At 37.6% G+C, this 17,273-nt stretch overlaps 1 protein-coding gene across 1 annotated transcript; it reads left to right on the forward strand.

Moving 5' to 3' along the window:
• Positions 1-7,266: 7,266 nt before the first annotated feature.
• LOC127535006 (zinc finger protein with KRAB and SCAN domains 7-like) lies at positions 7,267-15,743 on the forward strand. Its single transcript, XM_051951666.1, has 4 exons — positions 7,267-7,277; positions 11,512-11,651; positions 13,121-13,965; positions 15,615-15,743. Exons 1-4 carry the CDS (start codon positions 7,267-7,269, stop codon positions 15,741-15,743), a joined length of 1,125 nt encoding a protein of 374 aa, XP_051807626.1.
• The last annotated feature ends 1,530 nt before the right edge of the window (positions 15,744-17,273 follow it).

Consider the following 17,273-nt stretch of genomic DNA (forward strand, 5'->3'; position numbering starts at 1 on the left):
TGAATATTTCATTTAATTTAAAGGGGGGAAAAACAGACACATTGGAGGTGACATTGTTGTTCAACGGAGAAACTTTCTTTCAACATTCTGTAAGTTTGTAAGTTTGAGTGAGAAACTGTCACTTATCTTCTTGTAAATGGAAAATTTAATTGAAAACTACTTCTACATTTTCAGCTTTCTGGCAATTATTCTACATTACATTTATCGTTACGGTTGTAGTAGGTGAGGTTGTGTTTTTTTCGCCCCCATCAGGCCATACATGTCATGAAAAAACTGTTCGCTCACGTTATTTCAACAAGTCCTCAAATTCATACGACCGCGTCGGTCGTATGCACCGTGCACCGGAATACGACCTATGCGGTCGTATGAAAGTTTGCACCCCTACGGGGAAAACGAACGCATTACGGGATCTAATTCGCGAAACGGCTTTTCCGTCGCAAAACGGCTTTTTTCTCACTTTCCCAACACGTTTTTAGGGTTATGGTTAAGGTTAGGGTTAGGGATAGGGACAGGGATAGTGTTAGATAAAAGTTTGTTCATGGTGACGTTTCACCTGCGACTCCAGAGTGTCGATATTTACTCAACCGCTAGAGGTCGCATAGTCAAAACGTAACACTGGGTCGTAATACGGGCGTGTACAGACGACCTATGTGGTCGTTTTTTGTCTGAGGACAGGCTGCGTTATTTTCAGGGCTGTTGCATCTCAAATCGTCAAATTCTTCAAGCAATTTCTGCTCAACTGTCTCTGATTTGAATCTTTTTAGTTCCTAGAATGTTCTTCCTAAAGGTTGGACAACAGAATATGTTCTACCTTGTGGGACTCTTATGCTGTTAAGTGCTCTGAAAACTGAATGTTGTACTGAAAACGTTCTTCTGAAGTTATCCTGTGTCATTGTGGAACCTTATGGGAATGTTTTATAGATTCTATAATATGAAGCGTTCCCTCAAGAACATCCCTGAAACATCCTCAGAACATTGCAGTCAACATTTCAAACTAGCTAACATACAGGAACCTCGGTAAGTCTTCATAAGATTTTAAAAAAACGTTTTTTTAATGTTGCATTGAGAATGTTCCACCTTTGTGGACATTAAATATTGTGAGAATGTTTAATAGAATACTCTGTAATGTGTTCCCCTAACGACATCAACAAAATGATAATAATCTTTTTAAATGTTTCATCGCGAACTTTCTTTATTTGTTATCATTGTGGAAATATTTTATAGAAGAACGTTCTATAATGTGTTCCCTCAACCAAAAGACAAAATGTTCCACCTTCAATATATCACATTACAGGAACTTTAAAACACATTCTGTATCAAAAGAAAATACAACCTTCTGTCATCTGAAGAGTCATTAACATCTAGATCAACATTTTCTGAATGTTGGTTTAAGAATGGTTTTCCTTTGTTGCCATGGTTCTGTGATGTGTTCCTTTAACAACATCCCAGAAACATCCTCTGAACATCGCAGACTGAATGTTCCACCTTAATTAATATACCTGATAATAGGACTGTTTTATGAAGGATATTCTCTCAGCTGAGACCTTGATGAGATCTTTAAAAAGGTTTTCTGACTGTTGCATTGAGAATGTTCCATCTTTGGAACATTGGTGAGAATGTTCACTTATCGTTGCAGAAACATCTTATGAAAGAAAGTTCCATAATGTGTTCCATCAACCAAAAGACAAAACATTCCACCTTCAATATATCATATTACAAGAACTTTAAAACATGTTCTGTATATATTTAAAAAAGCCTTCTGTCATCTGAGGTCTCGAGAACATCTGGAAAGCCTTTGTTGAATCTTGGCTAGAGAATGTTCCTCCTTCGTTACAGTTTGTCGATTAGACATGATATCATTAGAAATTTTTAAAATTCAAAAGGGCTGTTGCATTTATTTTATGATGTTGAGCCCACATGTTGTTTTTTAGGATGTAAATTTAAGGAAATCAGATTACACTTCTTAATTTTCCAGGGTTGGAGAACATTTCCTGTCACGGTTATAATGATAAAAACCTGGTTCAGTAGCAGAGTGTGGTGACAGTTAAAGTAAACCGTCCACAGAACGGCTTCTTACTGCACCAATAATCCTCCTCATCCAGGGGAAAGTGGACTATTTCTGCTGCTGCTGAACGAGGTATTCAAACAGCTCATTATTACGATGCCCACAGGTTTGTGTGTGAGATGTCAGACGTGAATGATTTATGAGTATGTAAATTAGATTGTTGAACTGTTGAAGGACAGTGGAGAGCGACGCGCACACAACCATTCACACATTTACACCGAATATTCTGCTCTGTCAAAGCTGCCAATCTCAGACTCGGTTTACTAAAACCTGCAGTAAACATTAGATGCTTTTCTGAGCCAATAAAAATCCAAATGAACTGTTTAGAATGTGGCCGAAGCTGCATTCAAATGGAGTCGTTTCTGAGAAACAATGAGAATTCAGCAGCTACATGAATACACATTATTCCAAACCAGGGTTTAAAATGTAAATATGAAGAGGCATTTTGGTTGTTTGTATGAAAATGATCTTTTATGTGCACACAAATATGAATATATATGAATGCTTTAACATGTGCAATGTGAGGATTCTCAAAAGAGTAAGGTCGCAAAATTGGAAGCAGGTTCTACTAAAAACTGCTGTAAAGTGTTTATGTCATTGACAACAACAAAGAAAACATTTATACACTGTAAGAAATTGCTCTTGTTTGTAAAATTACAGATAATATTGAGTAAAAGTCTAAATTTACATGTTAACTGTTGAATGAACAAGAATTAAGGATTAAAAATAGTAAATAATGCTTTAAACTGTTATTTTAAAGATTTTAGTTTATTGTATTTTGTTAAATTACAGATAATATCCGGTAAAATCATATAGAAAGGTATTGTTTTACATGCTGACTTTAATGAAACAGGTCAAAACTGCAAATTTAAAAAGAAATCCACTAAAATTACATGATTTAAAAAAATGTTGGGGTTTTTATTCATTGATTTGCCATTATTCAAAAGAAAAATGATGCATATTCAGTATAAAATAATGTTTTAGTATATATATTTATTAATAGTTATTCTACAGAGGTGTTAATTTACATGTTGAATTTTTTTTAAATGGTAAAAATTGTAAATAATGTAAAAGTCAAAAATTAAAATTTTAAAAGTGATAATTTTTCCTTTATGATGTTTGACCGTAAAATTAAGTTTTTTTTGTATTTTATATCAGCAAAAAAATGCTTCTTTTTTTTTTTACAGATACTGACTGTTATTTTGAAGAAATGTTATGTATGTTAAAAACTGAAAAATAGCAAATATTTTTTAAACTATTGTTTTACAGATTTTTGTTGATGATGATGCAGATACTATATAGCAATAATCACTGAAAAAAAGTACTGTTTACACAACTGAAAAAAAGCAGGCTGTAACTGTCATTAATAGATTTTTAAATTACACTGAAAGTACATAATTTTTTACTGTATTAATTTTAGCACCAACAAAAACACATTTTTTAACAGACGTTTGCCACCATCAAACAAAAATTAAATAAATAAATAAATAAATATATATTAAGGAAACATTTTTTTGAATAGCTATTTTACAGAGTGTTGGATCTCTTTAACAAGATTTAGGACTCGTCAGAATTAAACTGTTACTGAAACTGGAATTAAACCAGCTATGATTGTAAATATCCATCATGTTATAATGTTGAAAGGGACATTCTTTGTGCTGGAAAAATCATATTAAGTGACATTCGCATTGATCCAAAATGTTACCTTTTGGTCAACAGCTATGTTTAGTGATCAACAAACACTCTGCCATTACCACCTTGAAGCATGGTGGTGGCCAAAGCTCCACAGAAACGGTTTAGAGACAACAAGGTGGATGCTCTGTGCAGATATTCAATGTTAAACGTCTTGCGCTTCTTAAAACATTCGTATGGAACAAATTATAATCATCTGTGTTTTGAAGGCTCAGTTTGTCCAACATGAGTCAACACGATGCTCATTTTTTCAGGGACTAAAGCAGAGGGGAACAAGGAGATGCATCATTTATCCTGTTTATCTGCATTAGTGTGGACATTGTGCTTCACCGGACTGTCTTTCAGGTGTGCTAACGTCTTGTTTGTGGTTTCACTGCAGATGAGGAATAAAAAAACACAAGAAAAACCTCCATGAGGTTGACGCTTCCGTGACTTTTAAGGCCAAATATTGTCCCTGTGCTCGTCGACAGCACATCAATCTAACCTGCTACGCCGCATACGGAGTCACAAAATGAAAGAACAGGTCGAACACGAGGCAGTGGGATGTGAATTGAACAGCATGTGAGAGCAGGACAGTACAACGAAGCGCAGTGCATTTAGGATGTTATTTAAAAACCCCATTCAGTCCTTCCCGGTGTAATGAAGCTGTTTTTCTGCAGCACACCCACTCCCCACACTTCATTTCTCCCTGTGTAAAAACCTTTTCTCTCATAGCCACTGTAATGAAGCCTTTGAAGAGACGGAAAAACAGTGTTTTGTGTTTCATAGGAAGGAGGTGGGAGGCAATGATCCGGCTACCAGCGACTGGTGGAGGAAAAACCTTCATCTGCTCCTCAAATGAGTCGGATTTTTCAGCCATAGCTGCTCGAATATGTTCAAAAATAATATTTAAAACAGACATATGCGCTGAAATTGAAATGACAATCAGGTGTGATCTATAGAGGCAAAGGTTAGTTAAAGCCTCGACAAACTGATCTTGCTGACGCTCCTATTTATGTTCCCGTCTGACAGGATACAGGATTGGAAAGTGACTATTGATTGGAGGGAATCATACAGAACTGGGTTCATCTTCTTGGCAATTATGGACGACACAAATTGAGCGAGTCCTCGAGTCCATTAAGGAACAAATAGAATATCTCACCTACATCAATACGGGACTTGTTAACAACTCTGGCCGATACACAGGGGAAGATTAATTGCCTCGTACCTTAAATGCTTTCCACAACACAATTTATTTTCTTACAGTGCCGACAACTTTCAAAAGAAGCAGGCCTGCTAATCACATATTTCAATACATACTGTGTGATCTAATTCAACCAGGTGTTGATGAGAATGTCCTCATACCTGTACACTGTAAATAAACTTAAAAACAGTAATATTCCAGCTAATGGGGTACCAAAGATCACTGGAAACTAACTAGAATGTAATGAAAACAGTAATTTTCCAGAGTTAAAATACACTTTCTAGCCTAAATTTTACATAATTTTACATTTCTGCTTGTGTACTGTCCAAAAAGGCAGAATATGTTGTGTGATTAGACAATTTTATGCTAACAACACCATGAATGTTGTTAACTTTTCCCCCCATTTAGTGCTTTTCATCATTGAATCATGGTCAATTTAATTTGTTTTGCATGGCAAGAATTTAAAAGAAAAGACTCTCTCATGTCAAAGTATTACTAAGTATTGTCAGAGTTAAAAAAAAAAAGTAAAATGTAAAAATAGTCGTTTATTTTTTACCAACTCTGAAAAGATGATTGAAAACCAGAAATCAGGGAATGGATACAGTCACTTAATATCTCTTGGAATACAGTTAAATCCATCATTATTATCATATGAATATGTGCAGAGCAGGACGTCATCAAAAACTGGTTGATTGTACAAAAAACTAGTGAGGGAGGCCATCATGACACCTTTCACTCCTCTGAAGAAATTAAAAGTCCCATCAGCTGAGATAGGAGAGACTGTTCATACAACTGTAGATTGTTCTTCACCAGTCAAAGCTTTATGGAAGACAAAGAGAAGGGAACTGCTGGAAAAAGTTCGTATTATATTTTGACTAGAGTACACCAGAAGACACGTGGAGACTCTAAAGTCAACTAGAAAAAGGTTATTTGGTCTGAGGAGATCATAATGGAGCTTTTTGGCCATCAGACTAGATGCCAATATTTAGTGGTCAACAAACACTGTATACACTCACACACAAACACACCATTACCACCGTGAAGCATGACGGTGGCAGCATCATGATGTAAAGCACGGTGGTGGCAGCATCATGATGTGGGGATGTTTGTCAGCAGAAGGTCCTGGAAGGCTTGTCATTGTAGAGGGTAAAATAAATGCATGAAAGTCTAGAGAAATCCTGGAAGACGACCTGATGCAGCCTGAAGAGAACTGAGACTTGGAGAAGATTTGCTTTGCAACAAGACAAAACTTGACAGAAAACGATTGAAGAAAACAAAGTGAATGTTCTGGGGAAAAGTCAGAGTCCAGACCTCAATCCAATTGAGAATTAGTGTCTTGAACTTGAAAAGTTCTGTTCACTCATGATCTCTGACAGACCTTTAGTAGTTTTATAAAGAAGAATGAGGTACAATTGTAGATGTTCAGGTTGACTGAGACCAACACAGACTCAGTGGTGTAACTGCAACTAAAGGTGCATCTACCAAATGCTGGGGTTCGATACTTTTTGTTTTACTTTTAAAATAATTGACGTTAGTTTGTCAAAATCTATTTTTACCTTGACATGGAAGATATTTTTTTTTGCTTAAAAAATGTCTAAATTACAATAACTTGACTATGGTTCAAGGTTGAAAAGCAATGAAACGGGGAAACTTAGAGGCGGGTGAACACTGTTTAAAGAGACTGTACCATCTGTCAAAGCGTAAACACATTATCTGCTTGATTACTCACTCACTGAAGCCGGCCTAATGAAGGAATTGAACCTCTAACCCGGACCGTGTCAGTGCCTCGCTCTGCACACTGACCTAGACGAGGTAAAGAACCACAAAATGTGACCACGTGAACCGAGTGTACGGATATATGAGTATCATGAATATATGGCAGCAGCGACTGCAGAGAGTTGTGCAACAAAAAGCAGGTAGATTGATGATTGATTAGCCGTGGCTGTCTGGCTGACTGAGACTCATTGGCAGCCGTCACTTTGATGAATTACACCGCTGAGAAAAACACACTGCACTCTGATTACTGCCAGCAACACCAGAGTGTGTGTGCGCAGTGGGGTTGACGGCCTGTATATAGCCTTTGTTAGTACATGTATGTACAGTGCATGTGAATGTGCGCTCATGTTCTTCCCTTCATGACTCCGAATCGCTCCACAGGGATTGTTTTTTAGTGGATGTTGCCGGAGTTGTTTCCATGCTAATCCGTGTTCACACACCCCAAAATCCTTGTTTAGTATTCAGCCGGAGGAAGCAGTGCATCCCACAAGTCTGGCCCAAGGTCTTACGCCGCTCGTAAACAGAGGGCGATTTGTTCATATTTAACAAGATGGATGACAGGTATGTACGTTTTCACCGTCCCTCTGCTCCACCTGTCATGAGATGCACTGAATAATTTAGGCTGATAAAGGCCACGCCGCCTCTTTTGATCTGACAAAAACCGAGATTTGACTTAAAATTATGGGCAATTTTAGTTAATAAAACATTTGAGGAGGCGACGTGGGGCCGGACCTACATCAGTGTTTGAAGGCTGACACTGATGTGGGAGGACTGAAGCTGCTGACTGCTGATATTTTGTGCTGAAAGTATTTTTTTTTCACTTTTAGATCTGCACATTTGTAATGCAATAAAATTCAGTGTGAAAGGTGAGTGTGGCTGCTCATTTGTTTTATCCTGTCACCTCAACGTTTTACCCCACTACCTCCTAACATCAACCTTTGCTTTCTTGTGATGAGGATGCTTTTAAATTTACTGTAACAGCACAAAACACAATAAAAACAGATGCCTATAAAGCAGATACCTTTATTTATTCATTCGGACATGAATGCATTAACCAGACATGGAATTTGTAGTCATTAATCTCTTCAAGGCCAGATTATTTCACTGCACTGTACATCTGTACTGGTCTATATTGTTGTATATTTCAAGGAGGAAGCAACAAGTAATTGTTGTGAAGAATTTGTGCATAAAAATTCAACCAAATGCAGGAAATTAAGTGTCTGATGCTCTCAAAGTTTTTGGGTAATATGACTAGAGCCCTTGCTTTATGTGTAGCCTCGAATGTTCAGACAAAACCTACACCAACAAGCCGATGCATTTGCATTAGAGAGGATGAAAAAAACGCATGCGAAACCAGACAGAGAGGCAAATCTGTCTTATTTATGCAGCGCTACCGAGGTTTTCTTACCTGTAAATTGAAATGTATTGTCACAGCAGAGCTCAAACAGCATGACAAAGCTGGCTGACAACATAAGCTGGCAGCTGAGAAAAGGAACTTGTTTACAAAGACAACAAAAGTCAAACAGTGCAACACCTGTTGTCATAAATGCAACATCAGACAAGGAATAAGATAAGATAAGATAAGATAAGATAGACTTTATTGATCTCACAAAGGAGAAATTTACCGTTACAGAGCTCTTAGGAACAAACAGAGGGGTGCAAAAATCTCAGATCAGATGAGTTTACCATTTAAATCAGCTGTAAGAAGCTCCACCCTTTAACCAGGTCTTCTTTTTCAGACTATATTCTCTTTAAGCAAACTGATTCACAGCTGTAAAATGAAGGAGGTTTAAGAGGGTTCAGGTGTGACCATGTAATATTCAGAACCTGCAAGACACAAATAAAACTAACAGGGACACCTGGTGGTCAGATGAGTGTACTACAATGTGTAATTAATAGGTTAACAACAGACACATCAAACTTCAATCCGATCTGAAAGGATTATTCACCAAAACCCCAATGTCAAAATTTCAGTGTATGAAACTATGATATCCAAGTCCAAGCAAAAGCATCATTAATGACTATGAGCATGGGAGGAGCCAATGGGTTGGGTGTCCTGTCCATAAACATTACAGAGAGGGCAAAAGACATCATTTTCATGCTTTCAGTTGACAAAGACTTTATTACACACAGACATCAAAACAATAAAACGAGATGAAGTTTAGTTTGCTGCTTCCATTTGTTTAGGAGTCTTTTCTCTGACTTTATTAATTACGAGGTAGTTGAAAAGTTCTCTGCCTTACTAGAAAATCCCTCCATCCATTATCTATACACCACTTAATCCTCATTAGGGTCGTGGGGGGCTGGAGTCTATCCCAGTTGGTGAAGGCAAAGGACACCTGGACAGGTCACCAGTCTATCACAGGACTACATAGACAGACAATCACACTCGCATTCACACCTATGGGCATTTTAGAGTAATCAATTAACCTCAGCATATTTTTGGACAGTGGGAGGAAGCCGGAGTACCTGGAGAAAACCAAGGAGAACATACAAACTCCATGCAGAAAGATGCCAGGAACCCGCTAACCACCATGCCACTGAGCAAGCCCTTACTAAATGTCACAGAAAAAGATTATTCTTGCATTATTTTCAACTTTCAACACTATAACTTTAACGCATTTGGTTCAGCGATATTCAAGCTTTGCTCTTTCTTCTTGGAAAAAGGTCACATCTTGAGCCTCCAGAAACTCCTCAACAGCATGCACGACCTTTTCATCACTCTGAAAATGACGACCATGTGACTAAGATTTCAGTTTGGGAAATAGAAGTCAGACGGTGCAGGTCGGGTGAGTAAGTATCATTTAGCAACGGTTTAAAGACATGTTTGTGCCGTCCACACTTGTGATGCTTGGACGGACACATTTCTTGTGGCAACATCATACCAGTTCCAATCTTTATGCTCCTTTTCATGTTTGTGTCAAACTTTGAGTTTTTGTGGACAGTGATGTAAGGCTTTATGGCATACAGCTATGCCCATAAATGAGAGTTACGCCTCTTGTTCCAGGTGAGACCAAGAAACATATTGAAGTACCTTCCTGCCTGCAGCATCAAACAGCAGCAGGATCCACATGAAAGACTCCAAAGAGGGACAGTTGATCACATTTTTGTACATTAAACAACAGCGACAACTCGATTATGTAAAACCATAAATAAGAACTGCTACAGGGAAGAGGAAACAGCAAGTTCTTTAATCGAAAAAATATCAGTTTTACTGCTTTCTTCACATTTTTTAACTCTACAGTCTATTTCCAATTTCCAAAATCCTTTACGGCTATTAAATTCTCGTTCATAAGGAAAGTTAATGCATCAAACTTTCATTATTGTTTGTATATTTGCTGTTATATTCATGATTTTGGCAGTTCTTGAAGTTACAGCATTCCACTGTCTCAGGGACAGTTTGTTTTTCCACAGATCATTTTTACATCTTGTAAACACTCTATCTCGTTTCTCTCTGCACCTCTTCTTCTCACATGACTGGACCAGAACATTTAAAACTTGAATTATCACTCCATGGAACTCTTTGATCTTCACTCCAATCTCTAAGATTTTGCATATTTCTGCTTTTTATCCTTGGTCCCCCTTCCAGAAGCAACTGGTTTCTTGGCTGCTGCTCTTCCACAGAATTCATTTTGGTCTCTAGACTGTTAGAACGATAAACCTGGTGTCCAGATGAAGCTACCAGATGCTGAATAAGTTCTTTGATGGACTTCTTTGTGTCTCTCAGAGAAGAAACTCTAAGAAACCTCTTAATGGACAGTTTTCTTTATCGCCCACTCCCTTTTTAGCCCGCTACTTCTCCACATTCTTTCACATTTTTAAAATAACTTGAATATCACATTTTGATTGTCAAGTTGTTTGCCTTTGAGAGTGGATTATTAATGCAAAATTCAGATTTTCTCATTTTCAGCATCTTGAATGGAATCCTGTGATTGAGATTTGTCTTTTATGTATATTAGCAGGCTTTCAATGAGTAAAAGTCTTAAGTCTGTCATACTAGATACCAAAAAACAAATGGATTAAGGCCAAACATGGAATCATACGATAACTAAAAATAGCTCAAACAATCAATAAGAACAGCAAAAGATAAGTGCAGTAAATCTAATGTTGTCTGCACATAAGAGTTCAAGACATGTCAAGTGCAAAGGGAGGTCGCACAAAATATTTCCATGAAAACAGCTTTATTCTGAAAATATTGTGCCTTTTTTTTTTTTACTAATATATACATATAAACCAAGTTAATTCGTGCAGTACGAGTAATATGACAGTAATAGTAACTTGTGGCAAAGTACTATTATTGTTGTTTTATATGTAATTTAGTGGAAGAAAATAACTGTTTGAAACCTTTTTTTAATTGTCCAACTGGACAACATGAGCACTTACCGACAATTACTGTGTATTCCACTGCCTCAGTTTTCAATGTATTTATATGTATTTATTTATTTATTTACATGTTAGAGTTACTTGAATATTTCTGAATATTTAATATATCTGTTATGTTTGGAAAATATCACATGGAGCTCCAGCCAGCATTTTGTGGTTATTTAAATTATTGTTAAATTTGCGCTTAAATACATTAAAATACCAAATTAAATACATCAAATTACTTTTCTCTAGTGTACATATTCTAGCAAGAAAAAATTTCGGTCGCCTTTGGAAGAAAACTCAGCGGTCTAAGCAAATAATACTAGCCGGACCGTTAATAGTGTGACACAGGGAGTATTAGCAGCGTTAGCAGCGTTAGCTCGGTGCAGCAGACGTTGTGTTGTGGTGTCGCAGATAAATGTTCCTCTAGTTTGGAGGAGGAACGATGTCTTCGGTCCACCGACTGGTTCAGCGGGGGGCTCCCTGCGGCTTTTGAAGACGTTTTCCCGGTGTTTGAGAAGACTGTGGTTCCGGCAGGAGGAGGTGGACCGTCAGAGCAGACTGCTGGATGTCAGCTGGCAGCCCGAAATAAAAGCTGCACAGAATCGGTGAGGAACACTGGGAGGGTCTGAGTGGAGAACAGCAGTGGACTGATGGAGGAGAAACACAGCGGGAAGGATTTATGTTGAACATTCAGGTGTTGTTTCAATAGAAATATTATGAGCATTCAAACACATAGTTTGCATAGAACGCAGATACTTGAAATGAAAATATAAAATGCGTTGTGCTGAATTAATAAATCCATTATAATTAACATGCAGAATGTGACTCCATAATTGAATTACTTGTTTACTCAGAATCATTTCAGACCTCTTTGTTACTAGAGCTGGATGATTAATTGAAATATTGTAACAATCAATATATTGACAAATGTAATATCCAAATTGCAGGAGCTGCAGACTCTTAATGAAGATGAAATGTGCCATCAGATACCGTTAGAAATGAAGTCTGTGGTCTATAAATCAGAATCTCCAGACTTAAAGGAAACTTGCAAAGGACAAAAATTATCATACCGACTAAATCTGTGGCTAATACTGTATTGCAATAACCATATCTGAAATAAAATTTGTATTTAATGTGTTTTATGGAGCAAAACTTAAGGCTGAGTCATGGTTTCCACAAGACAGCACACGTGCATGCAGCACTTTTTGAGGAGGTTAGAATCAGAGTGGTCGAATCCACAAAAATTTGAATTGAATTTTTAATAATTTCTGTAATATTTTATGGTCTAGATTTTAGTGGCTGAGTGGTCTAACCCACAACACAAATATACCGTTACAGTGGGACTTAAAATGTTAGACCATCTTGAAATCTAGATCTTGAAAACCCTAATCTTTGAACACATTTTTCTCAGAAACTTCAGAAAGACCACCAGAGATTTTTGTGATGGTTAATGATTCCAGCCAGAATAAATAGCCATTTAAAAATAAGCTGTAGCCTTAAATCCAAAGTGTTGAGCCGATAATGTGAAGTTTCCATGGTTAAAAGCTCTTCATTAACATCCACAAGGTGTGATAATCAAGGCTTAAGGGTCAGTTTGATTCTATTCATACTACAGCAGGTATACATTGTCTGCTGAAGATGGTTGCATCACCCTAAATGGATCAAGAATCCTATTGGCACAGATGGACAGTGGTAGATACAGCAGGTGTTTGTGGTACACATTTGGAAACTAACATAAGTGGTTATTGTTTTGGAACCCATATACATAAATTTTTCCTAGTGATTTCTTCAGGTTTAGAATTTTGGACCTGGTTCTGGATGCCCAACTTTAGCTACCTTGATCTTTGGGACAGTGGCCTTTGCTTGGAACTCCCAAAAATTGTATGACATTTTCACATTTGAAATTTAACTTGCCAATATGAGCACTTGCTAACATTGTAGACCCTCGATAATGTTTTAAGTTGTAAAATATGCATTTGTTCAGATGTGTATTTTTCTATCATCACATTACTTATCTTTTTCTTGCGTCCCTCCAGACCTCCCTCAACAACATGCCCTTAAAGAAGAGGAGATTCCTGATAACCGTCAGTGTAGTAACCAAGAAAGGAAGTTCACAGACTATCAACTGGTTAAAGAGGAACAAGAGGAACCAGAGCCTTCGCAGATTAAAGAAGAACTAGAGGAATCAGAGCTTCTACAGATTAAAGTAGAACAGGAAGAACTCTGCATCGGTCTGGACCAGGATGAAGAAAAGCCTCCACGTATTAAAGAGGAGCAGGAGGAACTCTGCAACAGTGTGGACCAGGATGACCCAAAGTCAGTGCAGATTGAAGAAGAACAGGAGGAACTCTGCTCCAATTTGGATCAGGAGGAATGTGAAGCCCCACAGATTAAAGAAGTGCAGGAGGAACTCTGGACCCATCCAGTTGTGCATTTTTCAGAGAGTGAATGTGAGGCTGACACAGGTGAAAACTCTGTAAAATATGACACTGGTGGAAAACCCCGTAAGTATAAGTCTCAAATGAAGGAACTCCATGGAACTGACACAGATGAGAAGCCATATTCTTGCAACAGATGTGGCAGAACTTTCAATTTTTGTGCTCCCTTCAAAATCCACATGAGAATTCACACAGGTGAGAAGCCGTATTCTTGCAAAACCTGTGGGAAAGCTTTTACAAGAAGTGATAAATTGTTGTGCCATATGAGAACCCACACAGGTGAGAAGCCGTACCATTGTAACACCTGTGGGAAAAGGTTCACCGACCAATCAGCGTGTAAACGGCACACAGCGATCACACAGGTGATGAAGCCTCACATCTGTAACATCTGTGGGCGTAGATTTGTTGAAAAATCCAATCTGAACATCCACTTGACAACCCACGTAGGTGAGAAGCAGCATTCTTGTGAAACGTGCGGTAAAGGTTTCAGACATATTAATAAGTTGTTGTGCCACATGAGAATTCACACAGGTGAGAAACCGTTTGTTTGTAACACGTGTGGGAAAAGATTTACAGACCCGTCAGGATTTAAGAAGCACACAGCGATCCACACCGGTGAGAAGCTGTATTCATGCGAAACGTGCGGCAAAAGCTTCAGACATACTTCTACTCTGGTTTGTCACAAGAGAACTCACACCGGTGAGCGGCCTTTCCTTTGCATCACCTGTGGCAACAGGTTCATCAGCAATTCTAATTTGAAAAGTCACATGAGAACTCACACCGGGGAGAAGCCGTACTCCTGTCAAGCATGTGGCAAAGATTTCACTCAAAGCACTACCCTGAAACAGCACATGAAGAGTCACACAGGTGAAAATTCAGAGACCTGAAAAAAACAAAACTGGAAGAAACTTGTAAGACTTTGTGAAGGTCTTAAGTCGAGCTTTGAGATTTAATGCACCTTTAGACTTTGCTTTAACGATAGAGTGAGTTTATCAGCTACATCTGTTGACAGTGGCAGAAGCTCATTGCATTTGTACTTTAAAAAGTACATTTTTTTATATATATTTTGTTTGATTGTGAAAAATTAAGTGCAGCCAATTTGCTGTTAATTTTGTTTTTGCTGTGCACCTTTGGATGTCCTGACACTGAATTATCGAAGTTTGACGAAGAAGCTCAAAGGGTTGTTTTCCTTTTCATCAGTGTATATAGCTGCTATTTTGCATGTTCAAGAGGCTGCAGACTTCCAAAGTCCATGTCAAAGAGAGTTATTCCAAGATCTGCACTTATGAGAACTATCCTTATAATTAGGAGATATTCCCCATCTACTGTATTTCCAAACTTTGTTTTCTATTGTAATTGTGCTTTCTGAAGCAAACCTGATGTTCACACTAAATGTTTCCTATTTATTTATATGTTTGTTAACTATTGGCGATAATTTGCTCATATAATCAATTTCAGTCGCCCTGAGCTGTTTAATTTGTTAGTGTTCATGTTGAATCCCTTTTGGACTAAAGGACCAATTTTCTCGACTGAGTAAAAGTAAAACCTGCTGCTGGTGCCTCCTTGATTATGTGAAGTGCAATTTGGGCTGATTTTCACCCCCTTTTCTATTGGTTTTGTCTTGATACTTTATCAAGGAGCTTGAAGGACAGATGTTGTGTATGATCTCCTTGTTTTAACTGGATTTGTGTTCATATGTGGGCAGGTGGAAGGTTCAATATTATATCATGAACTGGAAATTGTGCGTAAATGCACAACAAATTACTTTCCACACAGAATAAATGCAGTGATGCATGATCCCCACATTGGTAACGATGATTTTAAGTTCAACATGTGGTTCCTGTTAGATATGTGAACCCGTAAAACATGTGGATCCCTTGTGTCACTGCGCATTAAAGACTGACAGACTGAGTTTTTATTTTTTACTATCAAAGTTGTTTCTTTTGAGACCCTGGATGAAATGCTTGATCAATGTCCTCATTTGCAGTGTAAAATAAAGGCATTATCAATGAACCTTCAGTGTTTCATGTGCTTTGTGTTTTTTTATTATTACTTTAATGTCTTATCCCCAAAACCTTTTACATTCCTGCAGTCCCAAATCATCACACTTCACTGTCAGGACGATGCATTCACTGGTATTCCTGGTCAGGATCAGATTCAGATGCTCTCACCTATGCTCAGAAACCTGAAGGTGTCACCTGGAACCAAAAATTGTTCTTAGAAGTGATGCCATAAAAGACCACAAATTGCTTTTCAGCAAAAGGTTCTTCAAAGAACCCAAAAAGGTTCCTCAAAGAACCATCAAAAATGGGTCCTTCAGGCACAAATAATGGTGCTCTAATGAACTTTAGCAAAAGTGAACTCTAAAGGAAGCATTCTTAGGATAGTTTGTGGGTCCACCAGGTTCCTCAAACGAAAAAGTCAAATGTATGAGTTCTCTACACTTCTGAGTTCCTTCCATACAGCACATTTAATATTTTAGGTTCTTGGATGCCAGTGTGGGATTTTAGAAACTATGATGGGCGTTTGTCATTTTTCTCTGATGTTTTATAGAAAAAGTGATTCATCCCTAGTGAAAGAAATTCTCATATTCAACTGATTTGATGTCAGTACCTGCCACCAAACCAAAGAACTCCAATAAAAATGAAGAACCTTTTGAAGAACCCCATAAAGTACGTAAAGAACCATCCTTTAAGTAAATCAATTGATGACGGAACCTTAACCCTCGTGTCTTCCTGCGAGTCAAATTGACTCATTTTAAAGTTTGAAAATGTGAGGGGGAAAATAATTCACAAGGAAACTTCTGATGTCCACATTTCAACAGTTTTGGGAATTTTTTGAACATTTTTTGTTGGAAAAAAATGTTAAAAATATTTCTTAAGAACATTCACAAAAAAATCAACCAAAATCCAGTTGATTTTTTTTGTGAAAAAAATATTAGAAGTTTTACTGATATATATGTAATCACTTTAGATATGTTTGGGGAGATTTGTTATCATTTTTTGAAAATATTTACAAGAATTTTTCTTGCCAAATTTGGGGGATTTTTTTAAATAAAACTTTTAAGGGAAACTTTGAAGTAATTATTGGAATTTTCTTCCTGAAGGTTTTACAAATTTTCAGAAATTTGGGGAATTTCTTTGCTGATTTTTTTTCAGACAAGGAAACAATATTTGTGGTGCCAACAGAAGGGTTAAAGAACCAGAGCGCCTTCTGAAGAACCCATTAAAGAACCACATAACGTATGTGGTTTTTTAAACAAACAAACCATCCTTTTAATAAATTAGTTGGTGATGGAACCTTGCAGAACCAGATTAATGCACTTAGACTGACAGGAAGTCAAAGGTGGACTCAGTTTAGTTTCTGTGATCATCAGTGGATTCACTTAAGCTGCATTCAGTTTCTAGCCTAGCTTAGCTAGACTGTATTCCCGTTATAAGGGATATACGGGAATACGGTCTAGCCCTCCTCCATTGACACATTTTGACAGGTTTTCAAGCTCCGAGCAGATCAGACCGAACCAATCAGAGCACCAGAGGCGGGAGTTAATGATGCGACCGCAACAGAGCGAGGTTTCTCTTGTGCGCTTTCCTCTGTTTTGCACGGGCTGAATTTGTCCTTTAAACCTCAACAAGAAGCAGCTCTTAAAGCTTTTCTTTTTAAAAAGGATGTATTTTTAATGCCGGCAGGCTGTACGATAGAATGTGTAATGCTGCCCTCCACTGTTGAAAGGGAGAGCTTAGATTTTCCT

The sequence above is a fragment of the Acanthochromis polyacanthus genome, chromosome 1, assembly GCF_021347895.1.
Source record: "Acanthochromis polyacanthus isolate Apoly-LR-REF ecotype Palm Island chromosome 1, KAUST_Apoly_ChrSc, whole genome shotgun sequence".
NCBI lineage: Eukaryota > Metazoa > Chordata > Actinopteri > Pomacentridae > Acanthochromis > Acanthochromis polyacanthus.